The sequence below is a fragment of the Salvelinus alpinus genome, chromosome 23 (genome assembly GCF_045679555.1).
Source record: "Salvelinus alpinus chromosome 23, SLU_Salpinus.1, whole genome shotgun sequence".
Lineage (NCBI taxonomy): Eukaryota > Metazoa > Chordata > Actinopteri > Salmoniformes > Salmonidae > Salvelinus > Salvelinus alpinus.
In genome coordinates, this window is record NC_092108.1 from 26,738,180 (window position 1) to 26,760,347 (window position 22,168).

At 41.3% G+C, this 22,168-nt stretch overlaps 1 protein-coding gene across 2 annotated transcripts in view; it reads left to right on the forward strand.

The window, feature by feature from the left end:
* The window catches only part of LOC139550681 (vacuolar protein sorting-associated protein 4B-like), a 38,971-nt gene extending 16,870 nt beyond the window's left edge, over positions 1–22,101 (forward strand). For both annotated transcript variants that reach the window (XM_071361740.1, XM_071361741.1), the window contains 10 exons: positions 8,708–8,819; positions 9,009–9,159; positions 9,287–9,345; positions 9,589–9,708; positions 9,913–10,069; positions 10,348–10,496; positions 17,107–17,188; positions 19,722–19,941; positions 20,073–20,213; positions 20,339–22,101. In XM_071361740.1, coding sequence (XP_071217841.1) covers positions 8,708–8,819; positions 9,009–9,159; positions 9,287–9,345; positions 9,589–9,708; positions 9,913–10,069; positions 10,348–10,496; positions 17,107–17,188; positions 19,722–19,941; positions 20,073–20,213; positions 20,339–20,440 — 1,293 coding nt within the window. In that variant the 3' untranslated portion in view covers positions 20,441–22,101. The remainder of the gene's footprint in view (positions 1–8,707; positions 8,820–9,008; positions 9,160–9,286; positions 9,346–9,588; positions 9,709–9,912; positions 10,070–10,347; positions 10,497–17,106; positions 17,189–19,721; positions 19,942–20,072; positions 20,214–20,338) is intronic.
* The last annotated feature ends 67 nt before the right edge of the window (positions 22,102–22,168 follow it).

The window sequence follows — 22,168 nt, forward strand, 5'->3', positions numbered from 1 at the left end:
CCATTCATGTGGTCTGCGGTTGTGAAGTGGGTTGGACGTACTGCCAAATTCTCTAAAACAACGTTGGAGGCAGCTTATGTTAGAGAAATTAACATTACATTTTCCAGCAACAGCTCTGGTGGACATTCTAGCAGTCAGCGTGCTAATTGCACCCTCCCTCAACTTGAGACATGTGTTGTGTGACACAACTGCTTGTTTTACAGTGGCCTTTCATTGTCCAGAGCACAAGGTGCACCTGTGTAATTATCATGCTGTTTAAGCAGCTTTTTGATATGCCACACCTGTCAGGTGGATGGATTATCTTGGCAAAAGAGAAATGCTCACTAACAGGGTTGTAAACAAATTTGTGCACGACATTTGAGAAGCTTTTTGTGCGTATGGAACATTTCTAAGATTTTATTTTAGCTCATGAAACATGGGACCAACACTTCACATGTTGCGTTTATTTTTGTTCAATGTAGTTGGCTTCCGGGTTAAGCGGGCATTGTGTCAAGAAGCAGCGCAGCTTGGTTGGATCGTGTTTCGGAGGAGGCACGGCTCTCTGCCTTTGCCTCTCCAGAGTCCGTACGGGAATTGCCATGAAATTGGGGAGACAAAGTTATAAAAGAGAAATGATTTGTTTCAAAAGTTAATGCCGACTTGAGCTATCTTTAGCCCCAAAAAATTTGGGGCAAGCTCATCATGTTAAAAAGTTGTGGCAAAATCATCTCTAATTTCAAACCAGGGTTTCTGTTAGCCAGATTTTATCAAAAAAAAGTATATATATATACTTTTTTTGTGTGTGTGTAATATCTATATCAAAGTATTTTAAATTTTTATAGAAAATAAATAAAAAGCTGATGAAGTAAACCTGGCACCAGCCAATTGTCGGGAGAGGAAAAATAATGCTTTTAGCCTAATTGATAGAAATACTAGGCGATGGAAATACAATTGACCGGTTTAGCGGAATTAAATTGGCCACTGTATTTTCATAGGTTATTACAGGCACAGCATACACAGCCTATGAGTGGAAAATCTGTCAGACCGCTTGAAAGCTGCTGCTACAGTGGTGTTTTCCCATTAATTCCCTTATGTAATGAACATTCACTCGTAGGCTACTACCTTGTACGCTTATGTGAAGAAATAAATAGTTTATTAACATTTTAAGATATCTGTTATGTTGCATCAGCCTCATTGCTTTTTTTATGTGTTTTTTCTATGTATCCTGGGCCTACTGGTTGTATGCATTTGGGATCTATCGTCTAACTAAATTTGTTCTCTAATTCACGGAAGATCTGATGGGATACATATTCACCCATTCGGTTGGCTCTCTCATTGAGCGGGTTCCCGCGAATAAATATCTGGGTATTTGGATTGCTAAAGATATGTTTAAAAATATATACTGATAAGCTAGTTAAAAAGCTAAGGTTTAAAGTGGGCTTCTTTTTTAGAAATAGATGTTGCCTCTACATCAACTTTCCTGCCAGTTCTTGACTTTGACACAATTTACCAGAATGCAGAAGCCACTACTCTTAAACCATTGGGTGTTGTCTGCCATAGCGCCCTTCACTTTATTACAGGTGACAGTTTTAGTACTCATCACTGCATCCTGTATCAGAATGTCGCCTGGACCTCACTAAAGTCCTGTAGATCACTTCATTTTTCCCTTGTTTACAAAGCTCTGCTCCACAAGCTTCCAACATACCTCACTTGAAATATAAAAATATGTGATACCAAATTGATTCGCAAGGTTGGTTAACTCTTCATGTCCCGCTTGTCTCCACAACGTTTAGTAAATCCGCCTTTAGGTTTAATGCACCACAGTTACGGAATACCTGTAATAAAACAAACACTTCCCTGGTGCCCATAGGGCAGTTTAAAACGCTGTTAAATTAGTCTGCTGAAGTGTGCAAATGTTTCAATTGACTATTACATCAGGTTATTACAAGTTATAATGTATTTATAGCTGTCTTGTAGTTTTATATTTTATATATTGACTATTACATCAGGTTATTACAAGTTAGAATGTATTTATAGCTGTCTTGTAGTTTTATATTTTGGTTTTGTTGATGGGATTTTTGTCCTCGGGGCACCATTGCAAATGAAGCATTGTTCTCAATTCCCCCCCCCCCCAAAAAAAAACCTGTCTGTCTGGAATAGGCTATTTCTTTCTCACAGAGGAACAACACGCCACGTGTGATCACGATCTCCATAGCCGATGGAAGTAAGACCTTTAAACAGGTCAGGGTTCACAAGGCCACAGGGCCAGATGGATTACCAGGACGTGTACTCCAAGCATGCGCTGACCAACTGGCAAGTGTCTTCACTGACATTTTCAACCTGTCCCTGACCGAGTCTGTAATACCAATATGTTTCAAGCAGACCACCATTGTCCCTGTGGCCAAGAATACCAAGGTAACCTGCCTACATGACTACCGACCCATAGCACTCACGTCTGTAGCCATGAAGTGCTTTGAAAGGCTGGTCATGGCTCACGTCAACAACATTATCCCAGAAACCCTAGACCCACTCCAATGTGCATACCGCCCCAACTGATCCACAGTTGATGCAATTTCTATTCCCTTCCATACTGCTCTATCCCACCTGGACAAAAGGAACACCTGTGAGAATGCTATTCATTGACTACAGCTCAGCGTTCAACACCATAGTGCCCTCAAAGCTCATGAATAAACTTAGGACCCTGGGACTAAACACCTCCTTCTGCAACTGGATCCTGGACTTCCTGACCGGCTGCCCCCAGGTGATAAGGGTAGGTAACAACACATCTGCCACACTGATCCTCAACATGGGCCCCTCAGGGGTGCATGCTCAGTCCCCTCCTGTACTCCCTGTTCACTCATGACAGCACGGCCAGGCACGACTCCAACACCGTCATCAAGTTTGCCGATGACACAACAGTGGTAAGCCTGATCAGCGACGAGACAGCCTATAGGGAGGAGGTCAGAGACCTGGCCGTGTGGTGCCAGGACAACAACCTCTCCCTCAATGTGTTCAATACAAAGGAGATGATTGTGGACTACAGGAAAAAGAGGACAGAGCACGCCCCCTTCTCATCGATGGGGCTGTAGTGGAGCAGGTTGAGAGCTTCAAGTTCCTTGGCGTCCACATCACCAACAAACTAACATGGTCCAAGCACACCAAGACAGTTGTGAAGAGGGCACGTCAAAACCTATTTCCCCCTCAGGAGACTGAAAAGATTTGGCATGGGTCCTCAGATCCTCAAAAGTTTCTACAGCTGCACCATCGAGAGCATCCTGACTGGTTGCATCACTGGCTGGTATAGCAACTGCTCGGCCTCCGACCGCAAGACACTACAGAGGGTAGTGCATACGGCCCAGTACATCACTGAGGCCAAGCTTCCTGCCATCCAGGAGCTCTATACCAGGCGGTGTCAAAGGAAGGCCCAAAAAATTATCAAGGACTCCATCCATCCTAGTCATACTGTTCTCGTTGCTACTGCACGGCAAGTTGTACCGGAGCGCCAAGTCTAGGTCCAAGAGGCTGTTAAGAAGCTTCTACCCCCAAGCCATAAGACTCCTAAACATCTAATCAAATGGCTACCCAGACTATTTGCATTGCCCACCCCCTATTTTACGCTGCTGCTATCCTCTGTTTATTATCTATGCATAGTCACTTTAACTCTACCCACATGTACATATTGCCTCAATTACCTCAACTAACCAGTGCCCCTGAACATTGACTCTGTACCAGTATCCCTGTATATAGTCTCGCGACTGTTATTTTACTGCTGCTTTTTTACCTAACACTTCTTTTTCTTAACTGCATTGTTGGTTAAGGGCTAGTAAAGTAAGCATTTCACTGTAAGGTCTACTACACCTGTTGTATTCGGCGCATGTGACAAATAAAATTTGATTTCGCCAATAGAATATGTATACTTTTCTACTATGGGGAATATTAGGTTGACATAGGCTGGTGATTTTACTGTTTGTCACTAGTCTTGTTTCTAGAGGCATGTGGCAGTCAGCATCGAAATTAGGTAAGATGTGTAACCATTATCTAAATGTGATTTCTGACATTGAGCACCGTGGCTGGACGCCCTAATCCGGTTACGCACCCAATGCATATGGGTCCGGTACATTTCTCAACTGTCGGTTAACAAAAAAGTCTGTCATATCAGGCGTCACAATTTCCTAATGGAAATTCTGCTTCAAACCAAGTCTTTCAGTTGATTTGTTCACATCATTTTGTTACGCTTAGCAGTAGCATTTGAAACAAAACAAAGCGGTGCATTAGTCTCTCCTGGCCCATATACTTTTTTCAGGGTACATGGAAAATGGAAGTCCAAAAAAAAAAAATACCTTAACATTTTATTTGGGCCTCTCAAAACACAAATTTAAACATCTTAGCTCTGGAACAATATTTTGTTTCATACCCTCAGCATTTTATAAAATAATGTGCTTTAACTTTAGCAGGCCTTTATCTGAAAAGGCTAGACTAGAAATAACATAGTAAAGTACTGGACACCAGTATCTTTGGGCTCCCGTGTGGCGCAGCAGTCAAGGCATTGCATCTGTGCAAGAGGCGTCACTGCAGTACCTGGTTTAAATCCAGGCTGCTTCACATCCGGCCGTGATTGGGAGTCCCATAGGGCGGCGCACAATTGGCACAGCGTTGTCCGGGTTTGACCTGGTTAGGCCATCATTGTAAATCAGAATTTGTTCTTAACTGACTTGCCTAGTTTAATAAAGGTTTAAATAAAAATAACACAAATTAGTATGACATGTTAAGTTTGGTATGGTTACATAACGCGAATATCTAGCAACCCAAAGGTTGTGAGTTTGAATCTCATCACTGACAATTTTAGCTAATTTGCAACTTTTCAATTACTTATTACTTTTTAGCAACCTTGCAACTACTTGGCATGTTAGCTAACCCTTCCCCTAACCCTAAACTTAATCATTTTAGCTAACCCTAACCTTAAAACCCTTTAACCTAACTCCCAAATGTAACACTAACCCCTAGCTACCTAGAATTTATAACATACATTCAGCAAATTTGTAACATAATGGACTTTTTAGAATTATTTTAGATTTTTTTTTACATTTAATACGAATTGTAATTAGTAACATATCATACTAAATGGAGTGTCTCGGATTTACACTACTTACACTACCGGTCAAAAGTTTTAGAACACCTACTCATTCAAGGGTTTTTCTTTATTTTACCTTTATTTATTTTTTTACATTGTTGAACAATAGTGAAGACATCAAAACTATGAAATAACACATGGAATCATATAGGAACCAAAACATTGTTAAACAATTTCTAAATATATTTGCGATTCTTCAAATAGCCACCCTTTGTCTTGACAGCTTGCACTCTCTTGGCATTCTCTCAACCAGATTCATGAGGTAGTCACCTGGAATGCATTTCAATTAACATGTGTGCCTTAAGTTGTGGAATTTCTTCCCTTAATGTGTTTTGAGCCAATCAGTTATGCTGTGACAAGGTAGGGGGGGTATACAGAAGATGGCTCTATTTGGTAAAAGACCAAGTCCATGTTATGGCAAGGACAGCTCAAATAAGCAAAGAGAGTCATCATTACATGAAGGTCAGTCAATCTGGAAAATTTCATGAACTTTGAAAGTTTCTTCAAGTGCAGTCGCAAAAACCATCAAGCGCTATGAAAAAACTGGTTCTCATGGGGACCGCCACAGGAAAGGAAGAGTAACCTCTGCTGCAGAGGATAAGTTCATTAGTCATCAGCCTCAGAAATTACAGCCCAAATAAATGCTTCAAAGTTCAAGTAACAGACACATCTCAACATCAACTGTTCAGAGGAGACTGCGTGAATCAGGCCTTCATGGTCGAATTGCTGCAAAGAAACCACTACCAAAGCACACCAATAAGAATACTTGCTTGGGCCAAGAAACACGAGCAATGGACATTAGACCAGTGGAAATCTGCCCTTTGGTCTCATGAGTCCAAATTTGAGATTTTTGTTTCCAACCGCCGTGTCTTTGTGAGACGCGGTTTGGGTGAGCAGATGATCTCTACATGTGTATTTCCCACCGTGAAGCATGAAGGTTTGGAGGCGCTTTGCTGGTGATACTGTCAGTGATTATTATTATTATGTTTTTTTTTTTAAGAAGTCAAGGCACACTTAACCAGCATGGCTACCAGGGCATTCTGCAGTGATACGCCATCCCATCTGGTTTGGGCTTAGTCCCACTATCATTTGTTTATCAACAGGACAATGACCCAACACACCTCCAGGCTGTGTAAGGGCTATTTTACCAAGAAGGTGAGTGATGGAGTGCTGCATCAGATGACCTGGCCTCCACAATCCCCCCGATCTCAACCAAATTGAGATGGTTTGGGATGAGTTGGACCGCAGAGTGAATGAAAAGCAGCCAATAATTGCTCAGCATTTGTGAGAACTCCTTCAAGACTATTGGAAAAGCATTTAAGGTGAAAATGGTTGAGAGAAGGCCAAGAGTGTTTTAAAGCTGTCAAGGCAAAGGGTGGCTATTTGTATAATCTCAAATATAAAAACTATTTTTTGGGGGGGGTTACTACATGATTCCTATATGTGTTATTTCATAGTTATCTCTTCACTATTATTCTACAATGTAGAAAAATAGTGAAAATAAAGAAAAACCCTTTAATAACTAGGTTTTCTAAAACTTTTGACTGGTGGTGTATGTATATTCGTATACATACACACACAAGTATGTGGACAGCTCTTCAAATTAATGCATTTGGCTATTTCAGCCACACCCATTGCTGATGGGTGTGTAAAATGTAGCACACAGCCATGCAATCTCCATAGACAAACATTGGCAGGAGAATGACCTTACTGAAGAGCTCAGTGACTTTCAACATGGCACTGTTATAGGATGCCACCTTTCCAAGTCAGTTCATCAAATTTCTGCCCTACTAGAGCTGTCCCGGTCAACTGTAAGTGCTGTTATTGTGAAGTAGAAACTTCTAGGAGAAACAACGGCTCACCTGTGAAGTGGTGAGAAACAACCGCCGAGTGCTGAAACACGTAGAGCGTAAAAAATAATCTGTCCTCAGTTGCAACACTCAATGCCGAGTTCCAAACTGCCTCTGGAAGCAACTTCAGCAAAATTAATTATTTGTCAGGGCCTCATTAAATGGGTTTCCATGGCTGAGCATGAAAACCCAGATCTCCATGTGCAATGCCAAGCGTCGGCTGGAGTGGTGTAAAACTTGTCGCCGTGGAAACGTGTTCTCTTGAGTGATGAATCAAGCTTCACCATCTGGCAGTCCGACGGATTAATCTGGGTTTGGCGGATGCCAGGAGAACACTACCTGCCCCAATGCGTAGTGCCAAATGTAAAGTTTGGTGAAGGAATATTGGTCTGGGGCTGTTTTTCATGGTTCGGGCTAGGCCCCTTAATTCCAGTGAAGGGGTATCTTAACGCTACAGCATACAATGACATTCTTGATGATTGTGCTTCCAACTTTGGTAACAGTTTGGGGAAGGCCCTTTCCTGTTTCAGCATGACAATGCCCCCGTGCACAAAGTGAGGTTCATACAGAAATGTTTTGTTGGGATCGGTGTAAAAGAACTGACTGGCCTGTACAGAGCCCTGACCTTAACCCCATCGAACACCTTTGGGATGAATTGGAGCGCCGACTGCGAGCCAGACCTAATCACCCAACATTAGTGCCTGACCTCACTAATGCTCGTGGCTGAATGGAAGCAAGTCCCTGACGCAATGTTCCAACATCTAGTGGAACTCGTTCCCAGAAGAATGGAGGCTATTATAGCAGCAAAGGGGGTGACCAACTCCATATTAATGATGTTCGATGAGCAGGTGTCCACATGATCATGTAGTGTACATGCAGAATAATTCGAAAGGCTCTGTGACCAGGTTGAAAGGAGGAGTTCCTGGCTGATTCATGTCATTGAAGATGCATTTTGTGATGATATTGGTCTCACCTTTGACGAGCACCTTTTTATTAGGGCTCTGATTGATAACCACTCTTTAGGGATGGTGAAAGCCAGCAGCAGATGTGACAGGCCTTTAAATCAAATCAAATTTTATTGGTCACATACACATGGTTAGCAGATGTTAATGCGAGTGTAGTGAAATGATTGTGCTTCTAGTTCCAACCATGCAGTAATATCTAACTAGTAATCTAACAATTTCACAACAACTACCTTTATACACACACAATGTAAGGGGATGGAATAAGAATATGTACATAACAATATATGGATAAGCGATGGCTGAGCTGCATAGGCAAGATGAAGTAGTGATACGTGATAAGTAGTGATAAGTGACTAGTGATATGTTTATTACATCAAATTTTTTATTATTAAAGTGGCTAGAGATTTGAGTCAGTATGTTGGCAGCAGCCACTCAATGTTAGTGATGGCTGTTTAACAGTCTGATGGCCTTGAGATAGAAGCTGTTTTTCAGTCTCTCGGTCCCAGCTTTGATGTACAGTATATTCCTCTGAATACTAAGTGTTTTCTGTATTTTATTACTTGTATTATATTAAACGCTAGCGCAAAATTCATAGAAAGAAGATTACAATTGCATTAAATTCATGACATGTCCCCCTGTCCCTAGTGAATGTCCCATAGCTTTGAAGAGTCAATTAATTCTGATTAGCAAGATCAAACTTCTTGCAGCTTCCTACACTCTTTCAATTTGTTGATTTCCTTATGTATTTGCTTTTTAATAACTTTCTCATTTCTGTTTTTCAGAAAGCCATAGATCTGGCCAGCAAGGCAGCCCAGGAGGATAAAGCTAAGAACTACGACGAGGCCCTGCGTCTATACCAACACGCTGTTCAGTACTTCCTTCACGTAGTAAAATGTATGCTTCAAGAAAATGAGATATTTGCATGCTGCTATTACCTCTTTTAGAGTTGTAATGCTTGTCAGCAGAATGCATTTTTCCATTTCACACAGTCCAAGGGGATTACTGTAATTGTGATCATTTTCTAAATAAAAACAGATACTTGAGACAGAATTTAATACAATCCTTGCATTCCATTCCTGCCAGATGAAGCCCAGGGTGAGAAAGCCAAACAGAGCATCAGGGCCAAGTGTGCCGAGTACCTTGACAGAGCAGAGAAGCTCAAAGAATATCTGAAGAAGAAAGAGAAGGCTCCACCCGCCAAGCCTGTGAAGGAGTCCCAAGCTGACGACAAAGGGTGTGTGTGTGTGGGGGGGGGGGGGTTATTGGAATGTGATGAGTCAATTAGTTGGATCAAAAACATATTGTGGTTCTGTGTACACGTGTGCTCTTCAGTATAATTGAGATGGATTATTATTGTGCAGAAATGAGAGTGATGAAGGAGACGACCCAGAAAAAAAGAAGTTCCAGAACCAACTTTCAGGTTAGTTGTATCATTGACATACTGTGTGAAATTTTTACTTTTGAATTGCATTACAACACTCTGTCACAATTTTATAGGATTCCAAAGGTTATTTAGCTCAGTTCCACTTTACTTTTACCTCACCCGGTTGAGGTGTCTAATAAATAAATGTATTATTAGGCTTTCACATGAATGTATCTGATTATTTTCCTTTACTGTAAAATTATTTGTATGTTCCCTTCATACTGGATTTTGTTTTTTTAGGCGCCATCGTTATGGAAAAGCCAAACATCAAGTGGAATGATGTTGCCGGTTTAGAGGGAGCCAAAGAGGCCCTGAAAGAAGCTGTTATTTTGCCAATTAAATTCCCACATCTTTTCACAGGTAATGCAGTCTTACTGCCTCAGATCTCCAGAGAATTAATGATGATGTCATATCAGAATGTATGAAAAACATGCTGAAACTTCCACTATTGGCTAATTTGTTGGGTTAGGGTTAGATTCTATTCATTTGAAAATGAGAAGCTTAGCCTATTTCTTCCCCACTGTTATTCACGACCACTCCCAAAGACATGTCTCTGTCTGTCAGGTAAAAGAACGCCATGGAGGGGGATCCTGCTCTTTGGTCCTCCTGGTACAGGAAAGTCCTACCTGGCTAAAGCTGTGGCCACAGAGGCCAACAACTCCACCTTTTTCTCTATCTCCTCCTCTGACCTGGTGTCCAAGTGGCTGGGAGAGAGCGAAAAGTGAGATTTTACTCTTAATCCATAGAAGCATTAGTGATTATTTTTAAATATAAATCCAATGATGCTGTTTTAATGGTTGTAAATTTGGCCTAGATTAAGCCTAGTCCTAGACTAAAAAGCAAACTCGATAGAGATTCTATTCTCTGTTGGGGAAAAAAAACATTTTTAGTCCTGGATTTAAGTTTAATCTGTGTGCGGGACACCAGCTCCATGTGTCCATTGGGGGAAAAGCATATGATCAGCTTTATGTTTCTTTGAGCCTCCTTTCTCCTCTCCAGGTTAGTAAAGAACTTGTTCACTCTTGCACGGGAGCACAAACCCTCCATCATCTTCATAGATGAGATAGACTCACTGTGCGGCTCCAGGAGTGAGAACGAGAGTGAGGCAGCTCGCCGCATCAAGACAGAGTTTCTGGTTCAGATGCAGGGTGAGAGCGACAGAAAACAATTTACATACATAAATACATACACAGTGCCTTCGGAAAGTATTCAGACCCCTTGGCTTTTTCCACATTTTGTTATGTTACAGCCTTATTCTAAAATTGATTAAATGTTTTTTCCCCCTCAATCTACACACGATGCCCCATAATGATAAAGCAAAACATTTTTTTTTTTTAACGAAATATTACATTTACATAAGTATTCAGACCCCTTTACTCAGTACTTTGTTGAAGCACCTTTGGCAGCAATTACAGCATCGAGTCTTCTTTGGTATGACGCTACAAGCTTGGCACACCTGTATTTGGGGAGTTTCTCCCATTCTCTGCAGATCCTCTCAACCTCTGTCAGGTTGGATGTGGAGCATTGCTGCACAGCTTTTCTCTTCAGAGATGTTCGATCGGGTTCAAGTCTGGGCTCTGGCTGGGCTACTTGAGGACATTCAGAGATTTGTCCGGAAGCCACTCCTGCGTTGTCTTGATTGTGTGCTTAGAGTTGTTGTCCTATTGGAAGGTGAGCCTTCACACCAAATCAAATCTTATTAGTCACATGCGCCGAATACAGGACGTTATACAGGACGAAAGGGGACGTTACAGTCAAATGCTTACTTACGAGCCCCTAACCAACAATGCAGTTAAAAAAAGAATAAGAAATAAAAGTAACAAGTAATTAAAGAGCAGTAGAAAAAGAACAATAGCGAGACTATATACAGGGGGGTACCAGTAGAGTCAATGTGTGGGGGCACTGGTTAGTCAAGGTAATATGTACATTATTAAAGTGACTATGCATAGATGATGACAACAGAGTAGCAGCAGTGTAAATGAGGGGAAAGGGGACGAGGGGGCAATGCAAATAGTCTGGGTAACCATTTGATTAGATGTTGGCTTGGGGGTAGAAGCTGTTTAGAAGCCTCTTGGACCTAGACTTGGCGCTCCGGTACCACTTGCCGTGCGGTAGCAGAGAACAGTCTGACTAGAGTGACTGGAGTTTTTGAACATTTTTTGAGCCTTCCTCTGACACCGCCTAGTATAGAGGTCCTGGATGGCAGGAAGCTTGGCCCCAGTGATTTACTGGGCCGTACGCACTACCCTCTGTAGTAGAGTTCGACCGATTAATCGGCATGGCCGATTAATTAGGGCCGATTTCAAGTTTTCATAACAATCAGTATTTTTGGACACCGATTTGCCAATATTATTATTATTATTATTATGTTTTTTTTTTAACTAGGCAAGTCAGTTAAGAACACATTCTTATTTTCAATGACGGCCTAGGAACGGTGGGTTAACTGCCTTGTTCAGGGGCAGAACGACAGATTTTTACCTTGTCAGCTCGGGGATTCGTTTTTGCAACCTTCCGGTTACTAGTCCAACGCTCTAACCACCTGCCTTACATTGCACTCCACGAGGAGCCTGCGTGGCAGGCTGACTACCTGTTACGCGAGGGCAGCAAGAAGCCAAGGTAAGTTGCTAGCTAGCACTAAACTTATCTTATAAAAACAATCAATCTTAACATAATCACTAGTTAACTACACATGGTTGATGATATTACTAGTTTATCTAGCGTGTCCTGCGTTGCATATAATCGATGCAGTGCCTGTTAATTTCTCATCAAATCACAGCCTACTTTGACAAACGGGTGATGATTTAACAAGCGCATCTGAGAAAAAAGCACTGGCGTTGCACCAATGTACCTAACCATAAACATCAATGCCTTTCTTTAAAATCAATACACAAGTATATATTTTTAAACCTGCATATTTAGTTAATATTGCCTGCTAACATGAATTTCATATAACTAGGGAAATTGTATCAATTATCTTGCGTTCCGTGCAATACTTCTGTCCCTTCTTTGGACACTGTTAACAACCCTCCAGATGAGCTTCAATGCCATACAACTCTCCTTCCGTGACCTCCAACTGCTCTTAAATACAAGTAAAACTAAATGCATGCTCTTCAACGATCGCTGCCTGCACCTGCCCGCCCGTCCAGCGTCACTACTCTGGACGGTTCTGACTTAGAATATGTGGACAACTACAAATACCTAGATGTCTGGTTAGACTGTAAACTCTCCTTCCAGACTCACATCAAACATCTCCAATCCAAAGTTAAATCTAGAATTGGCTTCCTATTTCGCAACAAAGCATCCTTCACTCATGCTGCCAAACATACACTCGTAAAACTGACCATCCTACCGATCCTCGACTTCGGCAATGTAATTAACAAAATAGTCTCCAAATCCCTACTCAATAAATTGGATGCAGTCTATCAGTGCCATCCGTTTTGTCACCAAAGCCCCATATACTACCCACCACTGCGACCTGTACACTCTCGTTGGCTGGCCCTCGCTTCATACTCGTCGCCAAACCCACTGGCTCCAGGTCATCTACAAGACCCTGCTAGTTAAAGTCCCCCCTTATCTCAGCTCGCTGGTCACCATAGCAGCACCCACCTGTAGCACGCGCTCCAGCAGGTATATCTCTGGTCACCCCCAAAGCCAATTCCTCCTTTCCTTCCAGTTCTCTGCTGCCAATGACTGGAACAAACTACAAAAATCTCTGAAACTGGAAACACTTATCTCCTTCACTAGCTTTAAGCACCAGCTGTCAGAGCAGCTCACAGATTACTGCAGCTGTACCTAGCCCATCTATAATTTAACCCAAACAACTACCTCGTCCTCTACTGTATTTATTTATTTTGCTCCTTTGCACCCCATTATTTATATTTCTACTTTGCACATTCTTCCACTGCAAATCTACAATTCCAGTGTTTTACTTGCTATATTGTATTTACTTCGCCACCATGGCCTTTACCTCCCTTATCTCACCTCATTTGCTCACATTGTATATAGACTTATTTTTCTACAATATTATTGACTGTATGTTTGTTTTACTCCATTTGTAACTCTGTTGTTGTTGTATGTGTCGAACTGCTTTGCTTTATCTTGGCCAGGTCGCAATTGTAAATGAGAACTTGTTCTCAACTTGTCTACCTGGTTAAATAAAGGTGAAAAAAAAAAAAAAAAGATCTGTTAGGGCAGTATGCAAATTGGAGTGGGTCTAGGGTTTCTGGGATAATGATGTTGTGAGACATGACCAGCTTTTCAAAGCACTTCATGGCTACAGACGTGAGTGCTACGGGTCGGTAGTCATTTAGGCAGGTTACCTTAGTGTTCTTGGCCACAGGGACTATGGTGGTCTGCTTGAAACATGTTGGTATTATAGACTCGGGCAGGGAGAGGTTGAAAATGTCAGTGAAGACACTTGCCAGTTGGTCAGCGCATGCTCGCAGTACATGTCCTGGTAATCCGTCTTGCCCTGCGGTCTTGTGAATGTTGACCTGTTTAAAGGTCTTACTCACATCGGCTGCGGAGAGCGTGATCAGTCTTCCGGAACAGCTGGTGCTCTCGTGCATGTTTCAGTGTTATTTGCCTCGAAGCGAGCATAGAAGTAGTTTAGCTCGTCTGGTAGGCTCGTGTCCCTGGGCAGCTCTCGGCTGTGCTTCCCTTTGTAGTCTGTAATGGTTTGCAAGCCCTGCCATATCTGACGAGCGTCAGCGCCGGTGTAGTACGATTCGATCTTAGTCCTGTATTGGCGCTTTGCCTGTTTGATGATTCGTCGGAATAAGAAATCCGGCTATGCCCTCCGACGAATAAGAAATCCGGCATCTAAGGATTTCTTATTGATGAAGCCAATGCCTGATGTAGTGTACTCCTCGATGACATTGGAGGAATCCCATAACATATTTCCGTCTGTGCTAGCAAAACAGTCCTGTAGCTTAGCATCTGCTTCATCTGACCACTTTTTTATTGATCGAGTCACTGCTGCTTCCTGGCCCTTCTCCCCCAGTCTGAGGTACTTAGTGTTCTGGAGCAGGATTTCATCAAGGATCTCTCTGTACTTTGCTCCGTTCATCTTTCCCTCAATCCTGACTACTCTTCCAGTCCCTGCCGCTGAAAAACATCCCCACAGCATGATGTGCCACCACCATGCTTCACCGTAGGGATGATGCCAGGTTTCCTCCAGGCGTGATGCTTGGCCTTCAGGCCAAAGAGTTCAATCTTGGTTGCATCAGACCAGAGAATCTTGTTTCTCATGGTCTATGTCTTTAGGTGCTTTTTGGCAAACTCCAAGTGGGCTGTCATGCCTTTTACTGAGGAGTGGCTTCCGTCTGGCCGCTATATCATAATGTTCTGGTTGGCGATGTGCTGCAGAGATGGTTGTCCTTCTGGAAGTTTCTCCCATCTCCACAGAGAAACTCTGGAGCTCTGTCAATGAATATGGGGTTCTTGGTCACCTCCCTGATAAAGGCCCCCAATTTCTCAGTTTGGCTGGGTGGCCAGCTCTAGGAGGAATCTTGGTTCCAAACTTTCCAAATCATGTCCAATCAATTGAATTTACCACAGGTGGACTCCAATTAAGTTGAAGAAACATCTCAAAGATGATTAATGGAAACAGGATGCATCTGTGCTCAATTTCCAGTGTCATAGCAAAGGATCTGTATACTTATGTAATTAAGGTATTTGTGTTTATTTTTTATACATTTGCTTACATTTCTAAACCTGTTTTCGCTTTGCCATTATGGGGTATTGTGTATAGATTGCTGAGGATTTCTCTTTTTTAAATCAGTTTTAGAATAAGGCTGTAATGTCACTGTGGAAAAAGTCAAGGTGTCTGAATACTTTCCGAAGGCATTATGCACACACACAAACACACAACCAGTCAAAAGTTTGGACACCTACTCATTCGTTGGTTTTTCTTTTCTTTTTACTATTTTCTACATTGTAAAGTAACAGTGAAGACATCAAAACTATGAAATAGCACATATGGAATTGTTTAGTAACCAAAAAAGTGTTAAACAAATCAAATTATATTTGAGATTCTTCAAAGTAGCCACCCCTTGCCTTGATGATAGCTTTGCGCACTCTTGGCATTCTCTCAACCATCTTTGTGAGGAGTGCTTTTACAACAGTCTTGAAGGAGTTCCCACATATGCTGAGCACTTGTTGGCTGCTTTTCCTTCACTCTGCAGTCCAACTCATCCCAAACCATCTCAATTTGGTGGAGGCCAGGTCATCTGATGCAGCACACCATCACTCTCCTTCTTGGTCAAATAGCCCTTACACAGCCTGGAGGTGTATTGGGTCATTGTCCTGTTGAAAAACAAATGATAGTCCCACTAAGCACAAACCAGATGGGGTGACGTATCGCTGCAGAATGCTGTGGTAGCCATGCTGGTTAAGTGTGCCTTGAATTCTAAATAAATTACAGACGTTGTCACCACCATCACACCTCATCCATGCTTCACGGTGGGAACCACACATGTGGAGATCATCCTTTCACCTACTCTGCGTCTCACTAAGACATGGCGGTTGGAACCTAAAATCTCAAATTTGGACTTATCAGACCAAAGGACAGATTTCCACCGGTGTAATGTCCATTGCGTGTGTTTCTTGGCTCAAGCAAGTCTCTTCTTATTGTCCTTTTTAGTAGTTGTTTCTTTGCAGCAATTTGACCATGAAGGCCTGACTCATGCAGTCTCCTCTGAACTGTTGATATGTCTGTTACTTGAACTCTGAAGTATTTATTTTGGCTGTAATTTCTGAGGTTGGTAACTCTAATGAACTTATCCTCTGCAGCAGAGGTAACTCTGGGTCTTCCTTTCCTGTGGAGAGCCAGTTTCATCACAGCGCTTGATGGGTTTTGCGACTGCACTTGAAGAAACTTTCAAAGTTCTTAATTTTCTGTATTGACTGACCTTCATGTGTTAAAGTATTGATGGACTGTGGTTTCTCTTTGCTTATTTGAGCTATTCTTGCCATAGTATGGGCTTGGTCTTGTACCAAATAGGGCTATCTTCTGTATACCACCCCTTGTCACAACACAACTGAGTGGGTCAAACACATTAAGAAGGAAAGAAATTTCACAAATTAACTTTTAAGAAGGCACACCTGTTAATTGGGGACACTGCTCTGTGTAGGGTGCTGTCTTTCGGATGGGACGTTAAACGGGTGTCCTGACTCTCTGAGGTCATTAAAGATCCCATGGCACTTATCGTAAGAGTAGGGGTGTTAACCCCGGTGTCCTGGCTAAATTCCCAATCTGGCCCTCAACCATCACGGTCACCTAATAATCCCCAGTTTACAATTGGCTCATTCATCCCCCTCCTCTCCCCTGTAACTATTCCCCAGGTCGTTGCTGCAAATGAGAACGTGTTCTCAGTCAACTTACCTGGTAAAATAACGGATACAAAAATAAATAAATAAATAAAAAATAAAAAAATTGAAATGCATTCCATGTGACTATCTCATGAAGCTTGTTGAGAGAATGCCAAGAGTGTGCAAAGCTGTCAAGGCAAAGGGTGGCTACTTTGAGAATCTCAAATATAAAATATATTGACTTTTTTGGGTTACTACATGATTCAATGTGTTTATTTAATTGTTTTGATGTCTTCACTATTATTCTGCTATGTAGAAAATAGTAAAATCAAGAATAACCCTGGAATGAGTAGGTGTGCCCAAACTTGTGTATGTAGATTATAGTGGACTGTTTGGTCATATTAAGTTAAAATGGTTTTGAAATGTTAATAAGATATTTTTCCTCAGGAGTGGGGAATGACAACGATGGGGTACTGGTATTAGGGGCCACCAACATCCCTTGGACGTTGGACTCTGCCATCAGAAGACGGTAATGACACATTCTTACACTGGCTTAGCTTACCATCCCAACTGTGTAGCAAATAACTTGTCCTTTATGGTTATTGACTGACACAACAGCCTTACAAATGTATGGTAACATGTACCACCCGGCTTTAACTTGTTTGGGTAATAATAATGTGAAATCGCTGAAGTTAGAATACTGTGACTCAGCAGCACTGCTTCTTATCTTTGTGTTGCTGCTCAGATCTACCCTGTAGGGGATGTAAATGTATTCTTCTTCTTCCTGTGGAGTATATGATTTCATATATATATTTCCACACCTATGAGGTTGGAATAATATTGTGAACATTATGATAATGCCCTTTTAGCGTAAGAGCTGTTTGAAAAGACTGCCTGAAATGTCAGCCTGTTTTGGTTGGATGGGGTTTTGGCCTGCCTGGTGACATCACCAGTTGGGACATCGTTGATAGCCCAATGCAAAAAAAGGAGATATGAACTACCCACCAATAACAGCTAGTTTTCAGTTTTACACCTCCCTACTAGGGTTGTTGCGGTAACCATATTACCGGCAGTCATGAACGCAGTAAAATTCTATGCGACATTTGAGTCATGGTAATCTCCTTTTATGCACTCTGGAGATGGTACCCAACTCGCTAATGATCATCAGATCGCTAATGGCCTGGTACTCAGGCCTGGTACTCTATTGTCCCTCTAACCACTCTGACATCAATGAAATTGAAAATCACATCAATCACTTGTATGTGCTTTTAAAACTCACCTTGCTGTGGTTGATCATTTGAAGAAATGTTCAACAACGGGTTGAAACGAAGTGGAGAATATGGTCGTTGTGGATGTTGTTTCAAAGCCTAACACAACGAAATGGACAGTGCTTTCTAAGGTGATGATTAATTAAAAACACCCATATGCATGTTAGCTTAAAAGAAATGCAGATTTAAGATATCTTTCGTGCATAATTGGTCTAGCCTAAATTAAACAAATTCAGAGTTAGCCAACAATTATAATGTATTTGATGTTGAATAATAGGGATTTTATTTTATTTTATAATAGCCTGACACATTACCTTTTTAGCTAGAAAATTTCTCGCCGCCATGCATTTCCATCTCCTCCCCCTCTCCTTCATTCCGTTCTCCAGTGCGCAGAGAGAGCTGTCAACAGTTTAATGAAACATGTTTCGTTGTGAAAACATGTTACTATTGATGTTCCTGAACAGATTTCACTTGGTTTCCCAAATTAAGCACTCGGTAGCTGCAGGAACAGAGTTGGAGAGCTCATGGCATACAGAGTTTGGGTGGAATATCACCTGTACCACTGAAATAACCGGAGTAGCCTACCCAACATGAGTGAAACGAACCAGTGGGAAAGTGGCCTCCATTCGCTATTCAAGTGCATATAGATGACATGTCTTTTTTTCTCTTGCCCATTTGATCATTCTAAATCTAAACTCATTTAACGTATTGATAAAGACAAGATTAAATTGAGAATAGTCTGATGGGTGAAAGTATGATCACTTGATGAGAGAACAGCATGTGCAGCCTGAGACAAGGAACATAGCTTGAGCTTTTTTTGCGACTTTCTCAAATCCTCAATAGCCTATAGTCTCATTATGCAGCCCATATCTTGATTTCGAAGGCATTCTATGGTTTGTATCATTCACAACGGAAGTTGCCAAATAACTGTAAATCTAGCATATAGGACCTGTTTCAAATGATCACTTTTACGCTCAACCTAGCCACTTCATTTGCACACTCTCGCTCTGGAATCAGAAAAATATCCTTTCTATTTTATTCTGCTAAGTTCTGTTATATTCTTCTTACAGAATTCAGCCTGAGGAAGACTAGTAGTCGAAACGCATTGCAGTTGTACGTCCTGATGTACTATGCTGGCTGCTCCCATATGCATTATTTTGTAAATATATTGTTAGTAGTTGACTCAAGTTTATTGCAATGTACTGGCCACCTACTCCTTTCCTTTGGATTCTTCTTACTATAAAATCATATAATATGAAATAATGGCACTGGACTTATAAGCATATCTTGTCTGCTAAATGAACAAGCCTATGGCATGGCGCATAGCCAGATAACATACAGTAGGCCAACTCATATTCTGTTCTTCTTAAATCCATGTTCTTCATATCATAATGTTTTTTTTTAGACCTGCCTAAAATAATGGATTTATTGTGATGGTGTATATTTAACTGTTTTATTAGACTTTTTGAAATGTAGACGATACCAAGGGCGCACATCAGCGGCTTGTATGTGTGGAGGTCCGGAGATGCTAAATGTGTTTGTTAATTAACGGTCAATTACCGTGTGACCGGCAGTCTTTTCCATGGCAATAACCGACTGACAAAATGTCATGACCACCAACTGCCCTACTCTCCACTCAGACCACTCCCAGCAAAATTCTTGCTTGAGAAATTGCTCTTTGCTAATAAGCAATTTAAGTTTATTTTTGACCAATCACAGTAAGGTACTTAGTTGTTACCCAGAAATGATTTGATATTGAGATAAAAACTGCATTGGAACTTTTAATTATCTCAGGTTTGAGAAGAGGATCTACATCCCCCTGCCAGAGGAACACGCCCGCACCTTCATGTTCAAGCTCCACCTAGGCGCCACCCCCACCAGCCTCAACGACTCTGACTTTGTCACCCTCGGAAAGAAGACAGACGGGTACTCGGGGGCCGACATCAGCGTCATCGTCAGAGATGCGCTTATGCAGCCCGTCAGGAAAGTTCAATCAGCCACTCACTTCAAACGGGTACGTCTCCATAATGACGACCAGTGAACAACGTCTGTGTATTCTTCAGTGTTAATCTTTATATCAAGCTATGCCATTTTTCTATTGAGTTTTGTTATTTTTAACACAATAAATTGCATTTGTTATTGCAGGTACAAGGGTCATTGAGAGACAACCCCAAAATCCTGGTAGATGACTTTTTGACCCCGTGCTCCCCGGGAGACCCGAACAGCATCGAGATGACATGGATGGAGGTACCTGGGGAAAAGCTATGTGAGCCAGTCGTTTGTATGGTGAGTGTGCAAAATTAAGTTATTAATATTATTCAGTTATCTGTTTCTCTGCCTCAATGGTAATGTTTTTGGGAGAACAAGACTGTTGAATAACCCTTGATCATGTCTCTCTTTATTCTTTGCAGTCTGACATGCTAAGGTCCCTGTCCAGCACGAAGCCAACTGTCAACGATCATGATTTGGACAAACTGAGAAAATTCACAGATGACTTTGGACAGGAGGGCTAAATGAGGCTTTTTTTTTTTTTACCAAAGCAAATATTATGATTGTATTAAAGTGTTCATTCTCCCCTTCAGGCTCTGTTGGCTCATCAGAAGTGTGCCACATGACTGCTCTACTCATAGAAATAGAATTACTAGGACAGATATCCCCATTTAAGTCAAATCTATTTCTATGGCTCTACTGAGCTTGACTATTGGACACATAAGGGGTTAAACAAAGGCGGATATTTTCTTAGATGCCCCCCATGTCCAAAGAATTACGGATCACTTCACTGCAAGATGTCTGAGGTAGACTTGATTGGTGGATGGAACGCTGCATGGAAATTAAGAACCTTGGTGTTACATAGGCATATGTTCTGTGGAATCTGTTTAGCAGCATCTTGGCCCGAATCCTAACTTGAGAACAATGCTCAACTCAAACATTTGCATATGTCATGCTTTGAAGTCAATAGGAGTTTGATTCGAGTTACCGATACAAGCTTGTTAACCAAATTAAGATGCTGCTTATTGTGCAGAGTGCTTATCTAACTTCCCCAATAAATATCTAAGCTCAGTTTTCAAGTACCACTTGCCATCAATCAAATTGCACCTCACTTGTCAGTGTAAGCACCCATATACTCTACTTATTTTTGTACACAAGAGAGAACTCATTTTATAGTAGATACTTTATGGAGATGTATGGCTCTTTGGTCTGGAGAGAATTAAACTTACAATGCATGCCATTTGTACTTTCAAAGGCCTTTGCAGTCTCAAGGTGGTGTAAAATACATGGGTTTGGGTAGCTGAAGCACTGCAAATGTGTATGTAGAATGACAAATACAAGATATTTGTGGGGCTTCAGCTAGTGTTAAAAGAACTACCGACAACAATCGGGATGGAAACTACTTTGGGACATATTGTGTATATGTCATTTTTTTTTTTTTTCTCAGGAAGGCTACTCTGGTTTGTTCATTGTCATTCTAATTAAACTGTCAGGATCACCAAAAGTATTGGACCAGACACCTTATAGACTAGGATTCAATACTTTTCCCCCTGACCATCCACACCATACATATTTCCCTGTTACATATTGCTTATCTTCCCAACATGAACTACTGAAAAGAGATGCCTTACGGAGATCCAGTCACACTGTCTAACAGTGCTGAAGAAACAACGGGGTTAATACTTTTGTGAATGGAATTGTAGAGGTAACCTGAAATTGACATTTTAGGCACATAACAGCGTCATGTCCTTTTTGTTATGGCATTGGTGGAATGCAGCTCGCTTGAACTTACAGTACTACCTTTTAAGACGTGGCAATGCGCACCATGTGCCTTCTGAAACAAGGTTAGGTAGTAAGAACATATACATTATTATTTTGTTTGGTTCATTTAAAAACATGGAAGTTGATATCCAATATCCAGAGGCACAGCTATATTGTGTGTTTTGTCATCGTTGTATTGAAATGTAATATATTTGCACATTTCATGTAAACTCTTATCTTATTGTATTCCGAAGACAAACCTTTCAAAGTGTTGGACATCTTTTGTGTTATCTTTTTAACTCACTATAAAAGTGTAGAGAATGATACAGTATATGATATCTGTATGTATCAGTGAGTGGAAAAGTCAATGTATATGGTTTTCTTTCCCATGCATATGTAAATAAAAGTAATATTTAGAACTTGACTTTTTAACAAAGTATTGTCTCATGGTCCAGGTTGAGGATTCAAATGAATCTTTACAAATGCCAATA